This window comes from Aquila chrysaetos, chromosome 10, assembly GCF_900496995.4.
Source record: "Aquila chrysaetos chrysaetos chromosome 10, bAquChr1.4, whole genome shotgun sequence".
NCBI lineage: Eukaryota > Metazoa > Chordata > Aves > Accipitriformes > Accipitridae > Aquila > Aquila chrysaetos.
Window position 1 is genome coordinate 6,836,465 of NC_044013.1, and position 23,675 is coordinate 6,860,139.

The 23,675-nt window shown below is 44.7% G+C and overlaps 2 protein-coding genes across 6 annotated transcripts; both read right to left on the reverse strand.

Annotated features, from left to right (window-relative positions):
• Nucleotides 1-248: 248 nt before the first annotated feature.
• GHSR (growth hormone secretagogue receptor) lies at nt 249-6,296 on the reverse strand. Of its 4 annotated transcripts, none has more exons than XM_030029434.1 (2): nt 5,519-6,296; nt 249-2,378 (listed from the first exon to the last, which is right to left on the reverse strand). In XM_030029434.1, the coding sequence occupies exons 1-2, from the start codon at nt 6,294-6,296 to the stop codon at nt 2,227-2,229; spliced, it is 930 nt and encodes a 309-aa protein (XP_029885294.1). In that variant the 3' UTR covers nt 249-2,226. The 4 variants fall into 4 exon arrangements, with proteins under 4 accessions (XP_029885294.1, XP_029885293.1, XP_029885292.1 ...); XM_030029433.1 differs by having other exon boundaries at nt 249-2,383; XM_030029432.1 differs by having other exon boundaries at nt 249-2,483.
• A 6,087-nt stretch (nt 6,297-12,383) lies between these two features.
• Nucleotides 12,384-23,154, reverse strand: TNFSF10 (TNF superfamily member 10). Of its 2 annotated transcripts, none has more exons than XM_030028911.2 (5): nt 22,894-23,154; nt 18,862-19,014; nt 17,290-17,332; nt 16,444-16,560; nt 12,384-15,725 (listed from the first exon to the last, which is right to left on the reverse strand). In XM_030028911.2, the coding sequence occupies exons 1-5, from the start codon at nt 23,017-23,019 to the stop codon at nt 15,280-15,282; spliced, it is 885 nt and encodes a 294-aa protein (XP_029884771.1). In that variant the 5' UTR covers nt 23,020-23,154; the 3' UTR covers nt 12,384-15,279. The 2 variants fall into 2 exon arrangements, with proteins under 2 accessions (XP_029884771.1, XP_029884770.1); XM_030028910.2 differs by having other exon boundaries at nt 12,384-15,728; nt 22,894-23,153.
• Between the last annotated feature and the right edge of the window lie 521 nt (nt 23,155-23,675).

The following is a 23,675-nucleotide window of genomic DNA, read 5'->3' on the forward strand; positions in this document are numbered from 1 at the left end:
GACGCAGGTTTTACTTGCAGGGAACGGAGCAAGCTGGTGAAGTCTCGCGTGCCGTGGTGACACTGGCACCCGTTTCGTACCCCATCCCGATGCCGACGGGTGCCTGCCCTACCCGTTGCCCGTCCCTGCCCGGCTCCCGCGGCTGGGAAAACCTGCGGACCGCTCGCTTTTCCAGCCTGCGTGCAATCGTACCGGGTCCTCCACCGCCGCTGACCCGGTAGGGTTACAAAGGGTCTCATCGCTTTATTTATTTCTTTTTCTGTTCACGTTTAATACCACAGACACAGCCGAGATTTGAAACACGTAACGCGACGCTAGGTGTGCGATCGGTTCGTTTACACAGACGTGTTATTGGCGAGCTCGCATCCTTACAATCTTTTCGAGATTCCCGAATTTCTTGTTTCCCTGAGTTGCGTGACGTCTGCCATCAGCTCTGTTCGTCGGTCAATGAGCGAGAGAACAAAATGGATGACGAGGCGGACGAGGTTAGAGGCGGAACGGGAGATGATGATCCTATAGCCCTACCGCTCGTTTGTCCCTTAATTTAGAGGTTCGCGTATAGCAAACCCGCGCTCGCTGCGAGCGCTGGAGCGGGGAGCGAGACGGGCTCGGGTGCCGCGAGGAGCAGCGCTCGGCCGCCTGGCCCCAGCAAAGCACTGCATGGCATAAAAGACACCGTATAGACAGAAAAGGCCAAATTCTCTTTTGAGTTATGCCTGGGCAGCACCGTCAGCTAAAGGTGTAACGGGCGGAAAACGGCCCATCGGCGTTAACAGGAGTTTGAAGGCGGTAGGACTTTTGCGAACAGACAATTCATTATGGAGAATCAGTTGTGGACCAGCTGGTAATAAATACTAGAACAAAATAAATAGAAAGCTGCTATTGCACATGCACGCTCCGAAGCTCTATTAGCTGGGCCACAAAAAGCTACGTGTTGGTGTGACAATAGGTGCAATATAAGACATACTTACTCGCATAAAGGATAGAAAGCTTTCTGGTTTGCCTTTTAACGGCATACTTGAGTTATAAAAATCAATTGAATTTAAGATTTTTATGGATCAAGTATGAGAATGTGTCTGCCTGTGTCTTCTAATGCAGATTTTTCTATTACTTCGTCAGGTCACGTTGGTTAAAAAACGTTCTCGACTGAATACTGCAGCAAACTAGTACAGCCGCACGCTGGGTTTTATGGGGCGACGTGGTACTGGTAACCAGCTGATGTGCTTTAAATAGAAACAAGCGGTGGTTTACAGGCAGGAGACCCGTCCTCGGCAAATCTGGGGGGTACGGTGGTGCGCAGCATAGGGACAGGTAGCCACGGACTCGTTACAAATATCAAAACAACGAAAAGCTTCCAAGTTCAAACACATTGAGTCGTTCACAGTCAAGCTGAACAGAACAAGTACGGATGATGTAGCTAGTAAAAAAAAAAAAATATGACTTTGGTGGGAGATTACATTCCATATTTTTATAGCATCACTGCGGTCCTGAAGTCGGCACTGTCCTTGTCCCGCTGATATATCTTTAAAAAAATACTTCAGTACAGTCATGTTCGAAGCCACTTCTGTGAAAGTATTTTTTTTCATTTCCTTTCTACTCAGACATGACATGAAGGTAGTTTATTTTTAGCATGTTTAAAAATTATCTGTTTTCTTTCTCCTTTTCTTTTTTAAGAAATCACTTTTCCTCATTCAGAGAAAAATGTTAGTTTATTTAAAAATCAGGATATGAAAAGTGTATCAAATTCTATGTTCACTACTCTGAAAAGGCAATTCAATTTTCTCTCTACAGCCTGGTTATATGCTAACAAAAACCTTAGCAAAACTGAAGTCAACGCTGGAAAAATTTGGCTCGAATTAGCTGCTACTGAAGTCACACGAACTCGCAAGTGAACTGGGCTACGGTTGCCTGTTAAGACTGGTAAAGCCTAGCTCTCCTGCTAAAGTCAGTGCTAAAAAATCACATGGGCAAAAGCAGCAGAGAAATAATACTTGAGTGTTGCCAAATTCTGTGACCGTGTCTCTCCTCCTATAGTCTCAAAGTTTAGTTGTTTTTTTTTTTTTCTTTTTAAATCTTTAACTGCCTACATGACATCTTTCAGCAAATCCAGATGATGACAAAAGTACAGCTTTAACATTTCTGTTTGTATTTCTTGCCCTCTCTCTCTTTCATTATGGCTTTCTGGGAATTCCGGGGAAGTGATGCTCCGGCGCTGGAAATCGCGTGTCATGTAGTAACGCTGGGTTCTGTCCAAACGCGCAAACTTTCTTGCTTTGTGCTGGAGAGTCTTTTCTTTGGAAGGGGTTTGAGTCCAAACAGCTGGCAAGCGGCGACTCGGTACTTCTTGGACATGATGTTGTAGAGGATGGGGTTGATGGCTGCGCTAAGGTAGAAGAGGACAAAGGACACCAGGTTGCAGTACTGGCTGATCACTGCTATCTCCAAGGATCCAGCTTCAAAGGATTTGGAAAATAAATATCGTCCTACGTGAAAAGGCAACCAGCAGAGTATGAAAGCAAATACCACCACAACTAAAATAAAAACAGCAGAAGAAATTGTGTTAAGTATGAGTATTAAAATATGGGTGATTAAAATTCTATTTCTTTAACAAATTAATCACAAAGTGTGACAATGCCTCCCGTAAGCTTTCAGGTTTGTGTCTTTCCATACATTCTCTGAGAGTATAAATTAGCAATACTTAATACACATTGATCGTATCTAAACAGGCTGCCTGTGTATTGCACAACTAATCTGACGTAGCATACTTCTGACCTATAAAATTTATGTTTTCTTAAACAGAGAATTAAAGAATCAAAATGGTGACAAAAACAGTATAGCAATCTATCATCTGCAGCGTTTAATAAAAGCAAATTAATACATAACGTGATAGACTCAGCACTGTGGTTTATAATGAAGACTGTAATCACTGGGAAGCAAAATTGTTTAAGACAAAGCAGAATTATTTAAGGCAAAGGAAAATTATTTACGGCAAAGGCCCCAAAATAAAACAAACCACCAGCGTGTGGGCTTGTAGAGCACACGTGCCGAGGTAAGAACAGAAGAGTGGTGCACGCCTCCAGTTGGTCCATTTTTTGGAGCGTGAGTTACTCCAAGTAGAGTAAAACTAAATATAGACTATGTAACCGCATAATTATAGTTACATAGTTTATCTGTAATATTACACTATCGCTGTGGTTGCATTTATATGCAAATATAATATATGCAGAGTAATAGGAATGTGTGTATCTCTGAACATTTCCATCCTAGAGAAAGGGAAACTTTTTCTGTTCATTTCCCGTGTGCTGTTGACCTTTATTATTTTTCATATTGCTTTGAGTGTATCTATTAATATACCAGAGCGACAAAAACCAGAAAACTCGAGGGAGGTTTTTCGACATTCTTAAGCATTTTTTACCAGTTAACCTGTTCTCTTGTGTTAGCAATCCTGCTTGCTCGTGTTGAGTCACAGGAGATATAAAATTCAAAGAGCTGAGAGGGATGATTGTCAGACTGACAACAGGCATTCTCAAGTTTAAATGGATACTTATGCAAGACTTATGGTGGACTCTAAAGCACAGAGCTGAAATTCAGAGTATCTGTTTTCCAGCTCTGCATCTTCTTGAGCCATTCCTTTTTTTCCGCAGTATCTTCACTTATAAAATTCAGATGTTTCCCTAGCTCACCAGTGTGCTCTGGAGTTTAATCCATATACTGAATATTATCATAATGGTCATTACAAACAGAATTTTAAGCATAGTCAGTATTTTCGCGTGTGGGCATGCATATCCCTAGTCAGGCTTTCGACAGTTTGATCGTGACGCGTGCAGAATCACATTGATTTCAACAGGAATGGGGTATGATAGTTCCTTCACAAGTCAGGCTATACAGTTAGATGTTTAATTACGGACCTAAGAAGCATAACCTTTCGCTACGATTTAAACAAGTGTCGATGCTAATCCCATTTACTTGATGTTCCATGACTTGCTAAAGTCTTACAAAGTGCCTTCTAAATTTTAAGCAGAACATTAAAACCACTGAGAGCAGACTGCATTGAGCATCTGCTGGTACCGAGCCCTTACTAACTACTTTGTTTCCATCTTTCCATCAGATATCAGGCTGTTATCATTTAAAGAATATTGGCTCTCTGTCAGAGGACAGTCTTGCCACTGTCTTGCTGTTCTCAGACCTCGTAACAGAAAAAAAAAAAAAGGTGTCTGAAATATCGTAATGTTTGCAGCAATACTTCAGGGCAGAAATAAACAGTTATTTCAAAATGATTTACAGTTAAGTATACAGAAATATAAACACAGTAGTGATATATGCCAGCAATTTACTTATTGTAAGTAGAGATTCATAATCCTGAAACTCTCGAAGTGTAAATGAAGAATTACTTCCAAGGTCACGCTTACCAGACTGAAGTAATTCTATTGATGATAAAATGTAGCTGAAAGGGCACAAAGAAAGCCGCGGTTTTTTATTATTCTTCCTGCCGTTGCATAGTAATAAAGTAGGACATGAACAAAAAAATCAGTTAGGCTCCCATGTAATAATTAGGTACGTAGGACACACTGCCACCTCTTTGTCGAGCTCATTAGCCCACTCCTTCAACCTAGCTGAAATGAGCAGGGCAGAGCTGCCGCCCGTGAAACCTTCATGCAAAGCACCTCGTCCCCCCTGAAATCCACGGGATGACTTGCACTGCGGAGGACTTTTTTTTTTTTCAGACACTAAACTGCAGAACGACTTTTTGGTTTTGTGCATCAAACTCCCACCACATGCACTGACTTAGTATGTTAAAATATGTGTTTCTGTGTGCCAACAATAACTGTTGTTTAAGCGATTCAGCAATGTAAATATACAAAGTTAGGAATGACAGCATCTGTCATCTTGATCCTGTTTTCTTAAAGTCAGTGAGAATTTACAGGATCGCAGACCTCAAAGGAGACACGATGCTCCCTGTTCAGCACATCCTGGTGTTTTGCTAATATAAAAATGCAGATTAATTTTCATAAGCTTACACGGCCGTGCTAGTAAATCACCCCAATTTGCTAAAACCTTGATGCTCTTTTCATATGAAACCAAGTGCACATCATATCCTGCTTGCTTAGTCTGCAGCTCAACTTTGTGGTTTGAGAGGAGTTCGGTTTTGTTTAAAACTCAAATAAACTATCCTTCTGTAATTAAGACCGGTACCCACAACCGAAGAGCAAAAATGGTCAAAAATCTCCAGGGCGCTAGCTAATTGTAACCGTAGTTTTCGTCCTTGTCGGTGATTGTTATTAACACTTGTTTACCTGTTCGAGAGTCCCCAGCTCAAAACAATTAGAAATAAACCCGAGGAAGGAGGGGAGTTATTCTGCGAATACCTGGTGGCGTAGCCCTTCGTGTGAATCGTTTTCAGTAAACGCTTCCCTTCGGAAGCAACTCTAGTGAACTACCCGAGCTCTTTCGGTCTTTCTCACACACACACACAAGCACACACACATCCTTTGGAAAAAGAGAGCAGGAAGAGCCGTACCTAACATTTTCACGGTTTGCTTGTTGTTCTTATCCCTGATGACAGCGTTTGGACCGATGTTCTTTCTCTTTCTCCTCCAGAGCTTCCTCCCGATGAGGCTGTACAGCACGGTCAGGCAAAACACGGGCAGGAAGAAGAAGATGCTGGAGGTCCAGACCATGATGGTGAGGAGCCCCGAGCGGACGGCGTACTCCGTGGCTCGGCACTCGTTGGTGCTCAGGGGGTTCGTGCCGTTCTCGTGCTCGACCCCCACCAAGACGAAGATGGGTCCGGCGCTGATGAAGGAGACGGCCCAGAGGAAGAGGATGACCAGCTTGACCTTCCCCTTGGTGATGATCACTTTAGCTCGGAGGGGGAAGCAGATGGCGACGTACCGCTCCACGCTGAGGGCCGTGATGTTGAGGATGGTGGAGTAGGTGCAGCTCTCGCTGACGAACTGGAAGAGCTTGCAGAGGAGGTCCCCGAAGTTCCAGGGCCGGTACTGCCAGAGGCGGAAGAGGTCCAGGGGCATGCAGAGGAAGATGAGCAGGTCGGAGAAGGCCATGCTGGACAGGTAGAAGTTGGTGGTGGTCCTCATGTCCCGAAACCTCGACACCACCAACACGGTCAGGAGGTTGCCGACGATCCCGACGACGAAGAGGAGGACGCAGGCGACGGTGATGCCGGTGAGCACGGCCGCGGGGAAAAGCTGCGGCGGCGGCTCGCTCCCCGTCCGGTTCTCCCCTCCGCGCCCTCCCGCGTTCCCCTCCCGCATCCCTGCCGCCCGCGGGCTGCGCATCCCCTCGGCGCGCCCGCGGAGGACCCGCGCAGCCCCCTCCTCCGCCGCGCTGCTCCGCCAGGTGCGGAACGCGGGGAGGGCACGGCGGCCCCGCTCCGCCTCTCTCCGGCCGCTGCCGTCCCCGTCGTCGTCCCCCCCCCCCACCTCCCCTTTACCGACCGCCCCCCCCCCCCCCCCCCCCCGGCCCCGGGGAGGGCTGGCGCTCGCCCACGCGTCAGAGGAGACGTGGGCGCGCCGGTTCCGCGGGCGCGGAAGAAGAACGAAGCCGGCCGCCCGCCCGCAGCGCCAAACCTTCGGCGGCTGCGAAAGTGGTAGCGGCAGCAGGGATTTAAACTTTCCCTGCCCGCTCCCGGTGCGGGGGCCGGCTGGGGATGGGGATGGGGGGGGTTTGGGGGTGCGCTGGGCAGGTGCGGTCCCCGGTTGTGGGTGGCAGGGGTGGTTGTGCTCTTTAACTCCCTTTTGCGGAGAGTTGGAGGGTGCTTTCCCTCTGCCTGTGGAAGCGGGGGTGGCCGGGGGTGCGCGGTCCCCCCCCCCCCGGGGCGGGGGGCAGTCCTGGGGCTGCGGAGCTCCAGGGTGGGCTGCGATTCCTCTCTCCTCGTTCCGTAGCTTTGCTCTGCCCTTGGATCTCGGCAGGGGCGCCGGTTCAGCGAAGCCGCAGTCATCGCCGCCTTCCGTGTGATTTCCCTACAGTTAAATTTTGGTTCAGCGCGTTCCTGCCGTCCGCCGCTCTGCCCTTTGCGGACGCGTAGATTCTAACTGTGCGTTTCCCCAGCCGCTGACTCCTACCTACTACTAAAGGATAACGTGGTACCCCAGAAGAAATAAGATGGAAGCAGCGCAAGGTGAGATCGGGGAAGGTGAAGTGACCCCCAGCACACCTGTAAAGGGTGCCTATCTCCTCCTCTTCCCCAAAGCAAGTCAAAAGTCCTTGCGAAGCATCAGAGTGTGCGTGCTACGGCGCAATCTTTTCTCATTCCTGCCTTTCTGTCCAGAGGGGCTGCACCCCTTCCCTTGTACCCCACCTCTCAGGTGGCAACCGGTGCTCTCAATCCACGTTGGCATCTAGCTCGATTCAGCCGAGAAACAGTTTGGGGCTGGTTTTCCAGGGTGCACTCGCGTACGTGGGTACGCCGTCGGCTAGCTTTGCTCTTTCGTGGCTGCAGAGCTTTATTTGAGGATAGAGCGCAAGCGTGGTGTGATGCACCGCTGTGTTACTCTGCCTGTGCCTCTGAATCTGCCTGTTTTCTGTAGTTTACTTTCTGTAATAATGCAAGCGTTAGCCTTAGCGCCGAGTTCGTATCCTATTTGGATGATACATTTTTGCAGTTTCATTGGAAGCAGTATTCATCATTGCTGCTCTTGAACCGTGAGACAGTTTTGTAGCAAATTACTCAACAGTTGCTAAATTTTATGGGGGGTGGCTATACATTAATTGCAGTTGAAAAGAAGGAAGAGCCTAACGTGCTTCTCACTTTGTTTATCCAGCTGCCTATATAATTGTTTTACATGTTTCTGAAGAATAATCACGGGCTGCATGCCACCAATGTACAGTTATTTCATGTTAGAATTTTGTGTCCCATCTAATTTACATGACGTTGCATTATGTTACGGAGGAGCCGGTAACTGCCTCTGTATTTAGGCTGCCAAATACTTTGCATTATTATAAAGAGTTATTTCACTCTTTTTTTTTCCCCTGATAAACTCTCAGACCAGTGGCATTTGCTGAAGGATGTTGATATTTGGCAGAGGAAATGGCCTGAAGCTATAAATGTGGCTTTTCTGTGTAAAGAGGATCCCTCACTCTCATGAAATTTTTCCAGGTTTTGCTGAGCTGTATCTTGTAAAAAAAATGGCCATTTCCCTCTCCCCAGGGAGAGAAAAGCTTTTTTTTCTTTTTTTCCAGAAAAAAAAAAAAATCCTTATTAAAATAATACTTGAACTGAGGTGTGTGCAGCAAAATCAAGTAGTCAAAAGTGAGGTAGCACCAGATTTATATACTCTGGACAACTTGAACTTGTAATGCAACAAATTAACGCTTAATTCATTGGGAGTTTGATGTGCTGAGTGATGAGCCACTTGGATCAGAAATGGCAGTTGTGCTTTGAATCCAGCAACATCGATCCCCTTCGTTTAAAGGGTATCATGAGTCAAGGGCTTCTCTGGCTGCTTTTCTTTCATGGGGTCAGGGCCAGAAAAAATGTCAGCTGAGAGAGAAGAAAAGCAGCTCCAGTTTTCTGATTCTTTCTGATTTCTTTGGCAATTGCAGGCCAAATTTCGATGGGATATAAAGAACTGACATCCCACAAACTTTGCACGATAGTGAATTCCTGCCTCTGCTTTGCACATTCTGAAGGACAGTGGTGAAGATAGTGGTGACAGAAGATATGAGAGTTGTGAGAGAAGATGGCTTTAGGCTGCAGAAAGTTATCTACTAGCCCTTAGCTGCAAGAACAGTACTTTTTTGTTGCCTTAACAACTGCAGAAAAGATGAAAGTCACTGATGTTATTAGGATGAGAGAAACGGAGAGAAAGAGGCAGAAGTTAAGTACTTTTTATTGAGAGTTTTATCCACTAACTGGACGTATGAACAAAACAGATATTAAAAAAATATTTTTAAAAAAACACATTATAATGGACGTTTACCTCTCATGGAACTCTTAAAATACTGGTGCTTCTCTTCAGTAGCTTTAAAGCTGTGTTGAGCACTGGAGGTAAGGTAGACGAGAGTTTCTATTTATGGAGTTTTGAAATCTCTCTCCAATGTTCCATTCTTTCCGTTTTCTTCTCATTCACTAAAGTTTTAATTCTTGTTTATATCATTGTTTGTTGTCATGGAAATATCTGAAGGCTTTGATTATAGAATGATTATGGCTTTATCACGGAGAGATGAAGAAACTGGAAAACAGACTTGCAAGGAGAGATCTCTTATGTAAAAATGATGCACCTCCAACAATTCGCAGAAAAGAAAATGCAGGGGGTTTTTATTATGTCTAGGAGCAGAACATGTTTTGACTTTTATTATAGATGTATTTTAAGAACAGAAAGTAGCATTTGGTGTATGCTTTCAAAGGTTACGGTTTAGCAACTATCATCAGTGAGTAGTGCCGATGAAATAGCAGTAATCCAACTTAATAACCTAAACCCCAGAATGTGCTCAAATGACTTTACAGTTGTTTATATAGCAGTAAACATCTGCAAGCAAGACTTCAAAACAGTGCTAGTGTATTAATCAGCAAAGCTGTGCTCTAACACCACTAATCCAGAGGCATCTGGTTTAGAGTTAGCTTTTCGCCGTGCTTCAGCTCATCGTGCCGCGAGGTCGCACCCTGGGCATTAATGTCCCTCTTCGTTAGACTTGGTCACCGCATGGAGAGAGAACACGCGTGGCTCGTCGGTCACAGGTATGTTTACTGTGGGTTAAAACTACATAGTGTTTATGAAACAATTTCTAGCATGAGAGTAGTAGATGTAGCCTGTATTTTTTTAATATCATCGGACATTCTCTCTAAAGAAGATCTGCAGGTTTTGACTCAAAGCTGTCCTGGCTTTCGATAGAAATGTTCACCTGACTTACATGGGTTTATTAATACTCATTATGATTTGAGTTCTGTTAGTGCCAGAACACGCAGGATGGGATTGCATAGTTAATTATTCCCGGTCGTACTTTCTTGTTGATACTTCTACCTTGTGTTAAATGGGGAGTGATAACCTAGCTCAATTCACCAGCAAATCTGCAGTTAATCCGCTTTGTCTTCACCCAGTAGTTATATGGGCTAAACACCTATGACTCAATACAAACCAAGAATAGTATGAGCTGAAGAATTCACAATCATCAGACCAAATTGGAAGTATCTTGAGGAGGAGTTTGTGCCTTGGATTCTATTGTGTTTAAATTGCTGCTTTCTGAAAGGCTGTTTGAACAACTTTGGATTCCCTAAGGTTTGCTAATGCTGCGAGCGCTGTATACGTGATGTGTTCAGTGCGAAAGTATTATGCGCATCAAAGACAAGGAAGTGTGCTTTATATTAACTCTGGTAGAACAGTCCATAAAAAATGGGAAGCTGCTTAAACCGACAGGCGTCTGCCATAAGCTGCAGACCCGTCTCACTGACCGCGAGCAGTTCGACAGCATTTCTGTCACAACCCAGTGTCCCAACTCGACGTCACCTCTAAAACTTTCAGAAGAAATTAATGGAAATGTCTATATAGGTTCAGATTATGAATGCCTCGGGAAAAGGCGTGGTACGACGAAGCAGCAGTGATGCGGCGGTCAGGCACTTCACTGTGGTACCCTGGTAATCGGAGGAAAACTTAATGATTTTTAACATGCGACATACATACATAGCATGCAGTTGCAGTTTGTTAATACAGAGGAGTTACGGAGAACCAAATTTGGGATGATTCTGATGAAAATTGCTATAAGCTTCCATGTAACTCTACATGAAAAAAATCCCAACCTGTGAAAATTGGATCAGACCCACTGATATCCTAATTTATCTTCCATTTCTGCTACTGAATGGCACAAAGTGCCTTGGAGGGATGAATGAGATCTTGTCTCAGTGTGCTTATTTATGCTATATTGATCATGACATTCAGTCTTTTCTTAGACCCTAATATTTAGATGTAACCTGAAAACTACAATTATGAATCTCAAAATCCCGGTGTCTGAATCAGGCTTTTTAACCGTTTGCATGGAGTACAGCAAATGCATCCCTGATCCTGCCTGGGCAGTGAATACTGCTGCAATACAAACAATAGTAATTATATTTATTAAGGCAAAGGGAGGCAAAAAATAGAAGTCCGTTTCCATGAGGTGATGAAAGGTACAATAAAAGCCAGTTAGTTAGCTGGCATGTCCTCTTTCCCATGGAAACACCAGAAAAGTGAGAACCCTGTGCTGAAATAAAAGCAGCCTCTATGAAAGGAATAATTTCTTTATAAAAACCTCTGGGCATCCCTGCAGTTTGGGGCTGCTCCTCCCCAGCAATGGCATACTGGTTCCAGCGGGGCTCGGTGTGGATGGGGAGAGCCGCACGCGCGGACCTACGCGTCCCATTACTGAGGCTTGAGGCGTGCCCATCTATTTCAAATAAAGCCTGACACAAAACACCCGGCTAAATGTACTTAAGATTATGAGTCCGTTAGGGAGGCAAGCATCCTTTTGTTAATCACGTAGCTGCGCGGCGCGTAAAACGGCGATGTGGGGGTCTGCCAGAGCCCAGTATGGTGAGACTAAGATAATATTGGGAACTGCCGAGAGAAAGCGATGTCAAAAGGAGACACGCAGAGGTGAAATAGCCCCTGGGGGTGGCTAAGGTGGGGGCAATATTCCTGGGGGTTTGTGCCCCAGGAGCAACTGGTTTCCCTGCTGCGGCAGCTTGCTGCTGCTCCAGCCGTAGCCCTTCTCTGCACCGGCAGGACCAAACCAGCCCCTCTCCCATCTCAGGGCTGGGGTCAGGTTCGACGGTGCCTTCATGTCTTGTTGAGTTTCCAGGGTTCGCTTGGGTTTCGTACCCTTTTTTAGGTCGGGGCAAATGTTAGAAGTGGCGTGAACAGACCAAACGATATCCCGTGTTTGCTTTTGGGGCAGGGATTGCATTTGTTTTCAACATTAGGGGATCCCCAGTTTACTGCTGCTTTACAATGTCTGCGTAAAATGGTCCTTGTCCCTCTGAATTCAATGTATCTTCTACTGTAGTTCGGTGATGGATGAGAATTAGATGGTTCCATACTAGATTTCCCAGTGCTTAAGTAATTGCCAAAGCCCAGAAACATGAGAAGGACCCCAAGGGAAGTGCTCAGGGTTTTGTAGTCTCTGGTCATGAGATCATTTTCAGTGTTTCCTTCAGCGTACTGCTTCCAGATGCTGTGTTGTTCACCAACTAGGGTCTGGAAGCCAGTTATACGGCATTACACGATAGGGCATTGCTAAATAGCTTGCGTTATGAATGTCCTTTGCATTGCAACTGTTTGTGGCATTTAATGGATTATAACTGATACCAACCAATGTCAGAGATATTACTTCAGACCGGGTTGTTGTTATGGAAGCCATAGGATGACACCAACAATCACTGCAAGACTAAATAATTATTTACTAAAAATGTTTTATATAAAATGCATGTAGAAAAATATTACAATATTTACATGTTACCACAACCTACACCCACAAATAAAAATTTGCTACATTTGCCATTCAACGTAAAGTGAGATGAAAAGTATGATTCAGGGTGCAAATGTACTAACAGAACTTGCTATATCTTTCTATTCATCTTCAAATGTGTCCTGTCTGATATTGGTTGATAATCTCTCCCCAAGATAATATCTGGCAAGCATGCCTTTGGATTATTCAAAAATAAAATATGATTATTTGGTGTGATCCTTGTTGTGATATGCTCTGCATGCAGAGACCAAGAATATGTACATTTAGATAAAAAAGGAAGATAATGCCAGGGAGCATTCCCTAAGCGACAGCCGGCATGGTGTTATATATTGAGAGTTGAGGAGAGAACACGGAGAAAAAAAACAAAACTGTGTGATTGATAGACAGTTTGTCTTAGGATCAGCTACAAGTTTGTGGAGTCCCTGCGGTTTCCTTCCAGTCCTTTCTAGCAGCCACGACTCCTCCGTTACACAAATCACTTCTTAGCCATAGGGAGGGTTTCCGACTAAGCTGCCACCAGTAAATCCGAAATACTTTTTCACAGTTCAAATAAATTTCCTTTCAAATAAGCTCCTAAAATAACATTTCAAAAAAACAAAAAAAAACCAAACCCAACTTTTTAATATAATAAATTGCTAAAAACAACCTCAAACCTGATAACATGGGTCAGTCCGGCACAGAGATCAAAAAGCCCAGTCCATCTGGAAGGAGAACCTACAAAGTAATTTCTCCAATATAGCGGGCATCCAGATATGTAGGGAACGGCTTTGTTCTCCCTAGGCTTTTCTGGCAGGCAGAAAATTTCTGAATTAAATACTGAAATCAGAAAGAACACTGTAGAAATATTTTCTGTTCTCTGTTGAAACATACGATTTGAGAAGGAGGCAAACCAGTGTTCCAGTAAACAATGAAGAATTTCACGTAGTTGCTTACCACTGAAAACAGCATGCGTGATGCTGTGTTAAAAGAGCAGGCAAAAGTTAAAATTCCTCATTTTAGGCTTACGGCAGTGTATTTCTTTGCCCTAACCTGTCAAAAGGAGGGTATTCCCGAAATTCTTCTCTTGCTGCTCAAACACAGGTGTTTAAGTGAACCATCGTACCCGCTTTTCTGAATGACAAAAGAAACGCAGGGGCTTGTGTCTATTCATTTCCTTACAAAGTAGTAAGATGACCCATGCATGTTTACTCAGGAGGCCCATATGCAAGGGCTGTAGAGTGATTTAATTAGCAGAATGTGGAGGTGAATGCGAGGGTTCCCACGGCAACCTTAGTGTACTAAAAAAATAGACAACCAGACTTTCTCCTGGCATTGTTCTGTTGACGTAAAGTAACATTTGCAGAACGACTGCCTGCCTTTCCCTCCAATTTTTTTTCACTTTCACCTTCTTTTCCCCACCGTTTTCTCTGAGCCTGGGCAAAATGCATTCATGCTACAAATTGGTATCGCTCCACTGACAATGCTGCGGATGTGCTGATTTATGCTACCTGACTTTTGCTGTGGATTTAGCCCACAGAGCTTACACTTGCAAATTTTTTTGTCCCTTTTTTTTTTTTTACTAAATAAAAAATAGTCCTACTCATAGAGTTAAAAAATATAGTGGCCAGTTTTTTCAAAAATTATGGTTTAAAAAAAATTATGAAAATTTTCCACCCATTCCTAAAAACAAAACCAAAACACTATTACCTAAGTCTGCAGCTCTTGTTTAAGTATGGATAGTTGTGTCTGTTTTCCTTAAAATATTAGTCATTGGGGTGTGTTATTCTGCATTACATCCTACCAAATACAGGCCAGTACAAATAAACATGGAAGAGCCATGTCATGCTTAATTTGTGGCAAATGTCTAATAGAACTTGGTATCTACAGAAAAACACCTTTTTTTCTGGATCAAGTACTTGCTGTCAACAAGTGTAACAGCAACTACATTACTGAACCTATTGGAAGCCTGGTGAAATCTTTGCAGCACAGCAATTAAGTAAATAGGCACTATCATAATGCGCTGATAAAAATACTGATTGATTTCAAAACCTCTTCTGTGCCATTTCAGCAGCTGTTTTTATCTACAATATCCTGATTAAGACAGACTAATGTGTTTACTCAAGCCATGATCCTGAAAAATGCTTAAGCAACTATTTAATTTCAAGCATGTAAATACCCTGATTTAGTCAGACTGTTCGTGTGCTTAAAATTAATTAGGTGCTTAAGTGCTTTGTTAGATGAGATGAAGACGTGCAGTTTTGAGTTTCTGACGGCCTTTCAACTTTTGTAAAACTCAGGTTCAAACAAAAACTTCTAGAGTAATTCCACGAGCATCTGGGAAGCAGTACTTGCAAAGGCTCCTTACAGGAGCAGAGATATTCAAGACAGGGTCCCAATGGAGACCACAAATAAAATCTGATGTCCAGTCTCAGCCTCGAGTAACCGGACGCGGAGCATCCTCCATCCCGCCCGCCGCGGCTGAGCCGGCGTGGAGCGTCTCTGCGGAGGTGGTGGCGAGCGCTTACCTTCCTGGGTTTTTGGCCGAAGGTATCGTCTGTGGTGGAAGAAATCTTCGCACGTCCCCAGCCTGGCTGGGCAGCGAGCCGTGGTGGCCGTGCCTGCACAAAGCATCACCATCCACAGCTGCAGTCAGCTGCTGCGGCTCCCTCCTGGCCTGGGGGGAGAGTATTCGGCACGGTCGGACCTCGTGCTGAGTGAGCTGAGAAAGGGGAGTCTGGTATTGTCGGTATTGCTACAGTGTTTGCTTATTATCCCCTATTTTATAGAATTTTAAGCTGGTCCTGACTAGGAAAACTGGCTCCTTTGGAGCATGATTTTCATCTTTTAACCGATCATAAAAGCCCCAAAAAAACTTGCTTCTTTGTCCATGTCAACTATGTCACCATTACTGACAGACACAAAAATCCTGTCCTCTCTTTTCAGCTGAAACACACCACCTTGGTAGATGGAATAAAGTCCGTATTCTGCCTTTTTAGACCAGCAGCTTGTTCTTGCGCTTTTCATGAGCAAAATGGGCTCTGGGTAATTAGTCAGTTTGTAAACATATTGGACAAGCTGTTTGGGGTTCCTGATTTGTGCCAACAAACCTGAATCCTCGTTCTCGTTTTCACGGAAACGAAAATAAGTTTGTGAGTAGATGTAATAAAAGCCCGTTTGGGGTATGACTAACTCGCCATTTCTCAGCTCCACGTTGTACAGGAAAGAGTGGCCTTTCCTTGACGATTCCCAGTTGTTTATTTTTTGTCCGTTCCCTCTTCTGGGCGTGGAATCTACTTGAGAAAAAAAGGAGAGAAAATGTTAAATTAAAAGCCCAGTAGTGAAGCCAGGTGCCTGCTAGTCGGGGAGCCTGGTTCTTAACAACGAAGTAAGGAAACCTGTTCTTCCCAGCGGCTATTGGGTCCATTCCCAAAACAATGCGAAGGTCCAGGAGTGAGTTGATTAGCTCTACGTGACAATTCATGTGAACTACCTTCATTTTAAATTTTTCTGCTCCCAAATAAGAGAAAAATCATCGTGGTGTTACTTAGTAACAAAGTTAAAATAGCCATTTGTGTCTGATACCCTCCAAAGCTGTAGAAACCCTACCAAGCCTTTCATTAATATGGCCTGAACATCAAGTCTCTCCTGCCTCTGTCTCGCATTTCTAATAGGTCTGTCACCATAGCAGCTGGGACTCACAGAACCAACAGAAGGAAATTAAAGGAAAGAAAAGAGGTAAACTTAACATTAGGACGAAGGTTATTTATTTTTTTCCCCCTAATGAAGGTTCCAGAACAAAAGTTAGGGAGGTACCCAGAGGGAACGGGCTTTCTCCCTGTTCTGCAAGAATTAGCTGAAAAAAACACTGTCTGGGACAAGGAGACTTTTTTATAATTTGTTTCTTACTATGGACTCAATGCAAGCATTAAAAAGCGTATGTAAGCACGAGGCTAGCAATGAGAGAGTCATTTCTGTGATCTTTAACTGTTTTTAACGGTTTTTCCTTACTGCGTGGGGACAGGGAATTCTTCCTATTGCTGTTGCCTGTCAGATGCGCCGCGATCTTGTTGATGGGACTGCGCGGTTGCTGCCCGTCAGTGTGCGACAGCGTCAGGGTTCTTTCAGCTAAGGAAAGACCAGAAATGGAACCTCACGTTAGAAGCAAGGAGGTAAGAAAGCACATCTGCCACCTGGTAAGTACATCCGTCCCATTTGATCTGATTTTAAGGAATGTGTATATCTGTTTTTTTAATTGACCAAGTCATAGACTGAATGCTATTTAGTGAGGCTCAAATTTCTCTTTTGCTCTTGCTCTCCTTGACATGTCTTTATATGCCTCTTTGTTCTCCTTTTTCTCCTTCCCCCACCCCAATATTAGCAGTAGACAACTTAAAATAACCCATAGTACCAGATTTTCACATTCGTGATCGTCTCTTTTATGGTTAAATATTCATAACCTTTACTCCGAATTTCCACTTGGAGGTTGTAATGCTTTCACTCAACGTGTTTAGAGCTGTATGAGCTACAGCAGAGCTACTCCTTAACTGATCTATTGCTTACAGTAGTTCAGCGCTGCTCGTTCCCGGGACTGTTTAAAAGTCCCCGTAACACTGTGGGACCGCGGTCTAGAAGCTGAGTCCTCTGCATCCACTTTGGTCACCTTGCTCTAAACGCTTGACCATATTTCTGGCTCCCCAAAATTTGGCTTCTGTAATAAGTAATCATTTTTCGATGACTTGCTGCCGGTACAAGATCTCAGTCAGTGTTTTCTGCACTTTTAAAAAACTGAGTGACTACGCATCAGGTGCCACCACCAGCTCCTTTTTGCCACAGATAATAAAATTATTATAATACCGTTGACTGCAGATATGTTTTCCTCGTAGCTTCTCGACATCATCTGCCAACAAACACAGAGAAAACGAATTAGTTTGTCAGCAGAAACTGATAGGTGCAAGAAAGAGATACCCCTTTCTCAAACTCACAAATAAAGGGTATTCTGGATTTGATCAACAAGCAAATAAAAAAAAGCCTATTAATTTGTTGTAATCAAATATTCCTATGTTTACATCTTTTATGTAACGAAATACGTGGCAAAACATTTTCAAGAGAGCTCAGCCATTTGGGCTTTAACCCTATTGGAAAACTTGACCCTCATGATTTTCTCAAATCAGAAGAGATACAGTGTACAAGCATCAACTTCCATTTGCAGAATACCTGGCAGTGTGCACTTATGTGAGATCTTAGCTCTGAGAAATTAAATTTCCTTTATTTTTATACTTCTACATATCTACCTTCCTAAGCTCGTAAGCCAGCATATCTTGCTTTGTGCATTCCCCTTCTTTATAACTGTTTGCTGACTGCTGCAATGAACTAGTTTGGTTACTGATGGTGGTGCAGCTGCAGCAAGCATGCTGATGGCTTATTTACCTGGGTGACTAACATGGGCCCTGTATGGCCACTTACTGATGGGTTCTGCCATGCCACATTTCTATTTATCATTATTGTTGTTGTCGTTGTTATTAACATCATCATCATCATTTATTATTTCTAGCACCCAGGCTATCTTTTTTTAAGCAATCAGGGAGCTAGTGGGTATATCAGATGTTTAACTATCCACCAAATAAAACATTGGGTTTTTTATGCAGAAGCTTGGGGACTTCACTGGCAGAACTTCCACTGCAGGAGCCGCGATCTCTGAATACAAACAGAGGATCTGTTCTGGGCTGCAAGATTTGCCAGGTAAGTTTTATCCAGAAGTGAATTCTTACGGATGAGCTTTTTAATGTGCTGGAGATGGGGTTTTGAAAACCGTTCCAGAAGATTTTAGCCTTTCTGATTTTTCAGCCAGGCTTATTTTCTTCTCTGTAGCCAAAATTATATGTATTGTGTGTAAGTCATGCAGGAGATAGTGTTCTCTGAATGGCCAGCTGGGAAGGTGCTGTGCCTGATGCCGTGTTCTCTCACTCGCTCTTTCCTCCCCTAATACATTACACAGCTCATGACTAGACCATTCCTCAGGCACCTTTTTCCCTTTTCCCATGTTACATTTCATCTCATTTTCTCATGCCAGTCTCCCTGTATTTCCAGAGAGGGAGTGACACCTCTGCTAGCACTATGATCTCTACGGTCAGGTAGAAAACAAGCTCCAGTCAAACACTTCTGCCCTGAGGTATTTCAGACAAGCCAACCTATCACTGAAATTCGCTTAGTAAAAACTGATTGTCTTTGCTTTATTATTTCCTGATTGTAGTGAAACCACTGTCATGGTTTTTTTGGCTTTAGTGCAAGCGCTCTGCAGCTGAAGCTGTGGCTTGACTATTGCTTTGCAACAAAACCATCCAAGAGCCTCCCTTTATTCTGCTATTAGGATTCTTTGAATTGTAATATAACCAAGCACACTGTTCCAGCGTGTCGGTTCCCAAATACCTTTTTAATTAACTTTCCCAGGTGCCACTTTACTTGCCAGCAGGGATCAGCCACTCTGTCTTCGCTTTCAATTAGATCCAAGTTTTGGATGAAATTTCCGATTTCCTCCCCGGTGAGACAAGCAATGCCGCTCTTGGAGTACGTGTCCTGGAGCTGCAGCAGAAGGGAAAGCCACAATTTTTCACCTGTGATGAGCTCGCAGATGTTCAGCTGTGGTATGTCACTAAATTCACTATGCTTAGGAACACGCTGTCTTTTCTTTAAAGCATTTGCTAGTATGGTGCATGTTATGACTACACAGATAGCAGAAGTAATTCATCCTGATTTTACATATTTGTTTAACTATGATGGCATACCTAATACACAAAAATATACTTACATTATCTCCACAGACACAAATTTGGTATCCAGCACTCAACTAAATAAGCTTTGTGAAAATTCAATACCCAAATCACTAGTGTTGTGAATTCTTTAGTTTCTCTAGTTCTGCATTAAAAACACTTCTTTTGCACAAGGGATTTTTCTTCACAAATTATTGAGGATGAAATCAAATACCAGACCTTAAAAGTATTTTGCATTCAGCCAGTGCCACTTACAACCCAGGCTTTCACTGATATATATCCACACTATACCCTCCCCATATCCAGTCCGTGGTCTCTCTGTAACAGTATTTGACTTAATAGTTCGGAACAAAGTCCAGACAACAGAAATGACATTTGGGTCTAGATAAAATTATAATGCGGAATGCTTGTGACATGGACCTATGTCTATACCCTCTAGTGATAGAGGAAGCACGTTTTCTTCCGATAAAAAGAAATGAGTTTGAAGAGAGTGGCAAAACTCCTGTCGGCTCCAAGGGAATGTGCCTGGGAGAGTTTCTCTTGTAGCGGAGAGCTCTTCCCAAGCCTCGCAGGATAAGGGACAGAGACAACTCCAGCTGGCGCTGTTGTTTAATGTACGAGCCCATAACCTGTGCGTGCTGTCTCTAGCAAACGCGAGCAGAGATCAGCTCCTGGTGGCTTTCAACTCCCTTGCTGCTGCATCAGCTGTAAAGACTGGTAAGGCTTCTGTGCCAGCAAAGTACTACAGGAACTTGGAAGAAAGAGCAATCGGCACTAAACATGCAAAGCATTCAGATGGACTTCTGGTTGTTAACACTTAAATTGCACTCTTCTTATGTTAAAGAAGTGTGGTTTGGTTTGCTAAACAGATACGTTTATTCTGCAAGTACCAGTTTCAGCTGTCCTTGAGACTGGGGTATTGAAAGCAACAAATGGAGTCACCTCCTCCTTTGCACTCCGTGCTTTTCTTGCCTGTTAGAAAACAAAGGTGTTTAGGAAGAGATTCCAGGAGGATGAGGAGAATTCCCCATACTACCCTGCAAGTCCTACCAGGTTGAACAGCACCTTCGGTTTGCAGCAGCAGACTCCACTGCGCTTCATCTACTACTTGAAATGATTTTGTATTCTGGAGGCATCTGAGTGAAATGGGGCCACCCCTGCGAGTGTTGGTGAAGGTTTCTGTGTCTTTGCTGAGGAGTACAGTGATATTCTTAAATCAGGTTTCTTGTTTCAAGAACTGACTTGAAGTGGTTAAAATTGTGCGCTTATTAAGGTAAAACCGCACTTAAAACTAAGGGCTTTGACAGATTTAACTATACTAGCTTCTATAACAAAGCAATTTGATGAGGTTTTTTTTTTAAAAAAAAAAAAAGTGAGCAGTTGAGACCTTACTGTTTGTTCTCTTACCAGCTCTGCTACAGCTCACCTCTGAGCTTTGCCCTCCAATCTGGAAGCAAACACTCCTGCGCTTCTGCCTTCTCCTTACCTGCACACTTTTCCCCCAAACGACTTTACTAGCCTGGCATTGGAACAGTATTTTGCATGCATTTTGAAATCCTCAGGGAATGCAACCTTGTACCACCACCATATGGGACTGAAGGATTGGTATTTCTGTTTTATGGGTAGGGAAAGCAAGGCATCAGGGTGGTGAAGACTTACTCCAGTGAGGTTATCTGTAGCACTGAAGTCTTTGAGAACACAAGTCCTGCAGGAACGCTATCTTGTAAAGCTTCTCTCCTATTCTAGTAGTGCATGGACTATGTTTTCAAAACAGAAGGAAGTCTGAGGATATTTTCCTTGCAGCCCTGTATCCTGAAGCATAATGAACTTTATTGTGCTTGTGTCTCAGCACTTCCTTCCATAGCAGAACTGTTAAACAAATGGTCATATTTGTAGTCCTCCCCAGATTACTACAGCTGTAGAGAAAAAAAACCTGCTACTTAGACTTTTTTTTTTTTTTTAAAGATAAGAATATCTGCAGTCTGTGCAGCCATAGTAATTTGGTGGAAGTGTAGGAATGCAGATATTGTCAACAACAAAGGGAAGAAAGCTGGGCAGACAAAAATCTCAGTTTATCTTTTGAGATGTATTCCACATGCACCATGTGGATGTGGGGGTAGCAGACTGTGTTTCTAGATAAGCTTTTTCCTTGTTTATTGTGCACCAGATGGCACATGCAAGAATATGTGCTTAAGGTACCCCCTCCAGAGCCAGCAACCCTCCTTTGTAGCCCAGCAGAACTTCAGTGTGGGTAGATTTAGCTTGTCACACCAAAGGCAGGCTTGTTACTCTTCAGAAAGAGTGAGTTGTATTTTGGGTAAGTATCACTAGATGTGGTTGTGCCCCAGGTGTACATATTTGAATAAAAGGAAGGGAAAGATAAGTGTGGTTACTAATTACTTATATTGGCAAGCTTGTTAGCAAAGGACTCTGAACCATATGAAGAGACGAGAATGCATTTATATATTTTTCTTCATTATCAGTATTATGTAACCTGATTTCATAAAATCAACACATCTCCTTGACTCCCCCATGTCACCAAATATGGGACAGCCACAGCTACAAAGTGAGCAGGAAAAACTGTTTTATACATTTCCAAAATATGTGCATTGGCTTGTATTGTAGAATACTGTATACCCTTTAACATTTGCTTCACAGAGGACTTTGACATCTCAGAAGACTCCACCTATTAAATTTGGTGTGGAATAAACGCACGGGTAACATAACATTTTTACATTTATGCAATACTTTCTGAAGTTGTATAACTATAGTGCACTTACCTGCAGTTAGGTTTACTTTTGTGCCAGGGAGACCAATGTAGCGGTACAACTTGGAGCAGGATAGTAAATTTTGGGCAAGACGCTCGGGGAAACCCTGAGCACTAGAAGGGTCAGTGAAAAGCAGGACCACACACACAAAGGCTCATGGAACTATCAAGTCAATGTAATTGTCTCGGAATGCAAATGATCTTTTGGAGGAGGAGGAAAGAGTTAAGCAGGAGCTAGCAGGCTCGAAGGGTGGCTGCAAGGAGACCAAAGCATCTAGACTATACAGTGGGGGTTTTACAAGTCGCTCTGAGGAATTCAGCGGTGTTTGCCGTCTGGGTGAAGTTCCTTTGGGATTACTCACTGCCTTAAAACTATGTATTTTCCTAGAGGAGGCATTTAAAAGGCACCTCAGCTTTCCTCAGCCTTCCTCCCCTGTTGTCTGTACGGCTGCCCAGCTGGCAGAGGCTGCTGTTCGAGTCCTCCGAGCGCTCGTCGGCACGGCCATGTGATGAGTTAGCAAGTTTGGCGCTCTAATGAAAAGCACATTTGCTACTTCTCCGCAAAAACGCGTAACTTTAAGAAAAAGGGGGAGAACTTTTGAATCGTTCTTGCCTTGAACTCCGTCCCCTGCGCGCCTACCCCACGGCCCGAGGAAAGCCTGGACAAAGGAGCAGGCACCCCCGGAGCGAAGCTCTTTGTCCGCAGAGCTGAACGAACCCTTTCAAGGTGCCCGCAGCTCCGCTCGCATCGCAAACCTGCGCTCCCTTCCGCACCCAGCACGGACACCCGCCGCCCGGCTTTCTGTCCGTCCTTCCCTCTTCTCTCGGCCAAAAAAAAAAAAAAAAAGACGGGAGAGAAAGGGAGAAAGCGGGGTCCGTCCGTCGTACCCCCCCACCCCGGCCCGGTTGCCTTCCCCCACCAACCTGTTTGAGCTCGTTGGTGAAGTAGAGGAAGGTGACGGCCACGCAGATGGACTGCAGGAGGACGGCGGCGACGAGCACGGCCCCGCAGGTCTGTCCGGGGCTGGGACCGGCCGCGGGCAGCATCATGGCCGGGCAAGGCTCGCCCCAGGCAGGCGCTTGCGCTTCCTCGCCTCGGGAAAGCCTTTTCCCTCCGGGGGAAGGGAGGAGCGACCCGGGCCGGGGCTGGGGGCTGGTGAGAGGGAGAGAAGGGGAGGCGGGGAGGGGGTTCACCCGCCGCCGCCGGTCGTACGGCCCCCGGCAGCCCGCCCGCTCCACACCCCGCCCCGGCTGCCCGCCTCCGCGGCGGCCAGCGGAGCGGGCGGGACCCTCCTCTCCCTCCCTCCCTCACCCCGGCCCGGCCCGGCCCGCTGAGGCGGGCGGCTGCCGCTGAGGCGGCGGGGTGAGGGTCCGAAATGGCGGGAAGAGGGGGGGGGGGGGGGTGTCATGGCTCTGCCGTCACGTTGCAGAGCATTTCTGAGCAACCTTGCCGAGCGAGCTCCGCTAGGGAATGGTGGAAATAGGATTTTTTTTTTTTTTTTTTAAGAGATGGAGGTTCTGGTTAAGAGGACGGCGAGGCCCGCCTGGCTCCAGGCTGCGCTAGCTTTCTCTGTAGCTTCTCCGGCAGAGCTGGTGCATCGCCGCAAAGTGCCTGTGGGCCAGTAACTCGTACCAGTGGGCCAGTAACTCGTACCAGTGCCGTTACACCAGCCCGGCGCTGCCGTCGCGCCCTCTCCACACAGCTT

Bases quoted from the DNA above. Each gene is read 5' to 3' on its own strand.
- GHSR (XM_030029431.1), bottom strand. From the start codon at position 6,296: ATGCGCAGCCCGCGGGCGGCAGGGATGCGGGAGGGGAACGCGGGAGGG. The intron at 2,532-5,518 runs GTACGGCTCTTC...TTTTTATTTTAG, and splicing joins GCAAACCGTGAAAATGTTAG to TTGTGGTGGTATTTGCTTTC.
- TNFSF10 (XM_030028910.2), bottom strand. From the start codon at position 23,019: ATGATGCTGCCCGCGGCCGGTCCCAGCCCCGGACAGACCTGCGGGGCC. The intron at 17,333-18,861 runs GTATTTGGGAAC...GTTTGTTGGCAG, and splicing joins TGGGAAAGTTAATTAAAAAG to ATGATGTCGAGAAGCTACGA. The intron at 16,561-17,289 runs GTATTATAATAA...GTCTTTCCTTAG, and splicing joins AAACATATCTGCAGTCAACG to CTGAAAGAACCCTGACGCTG.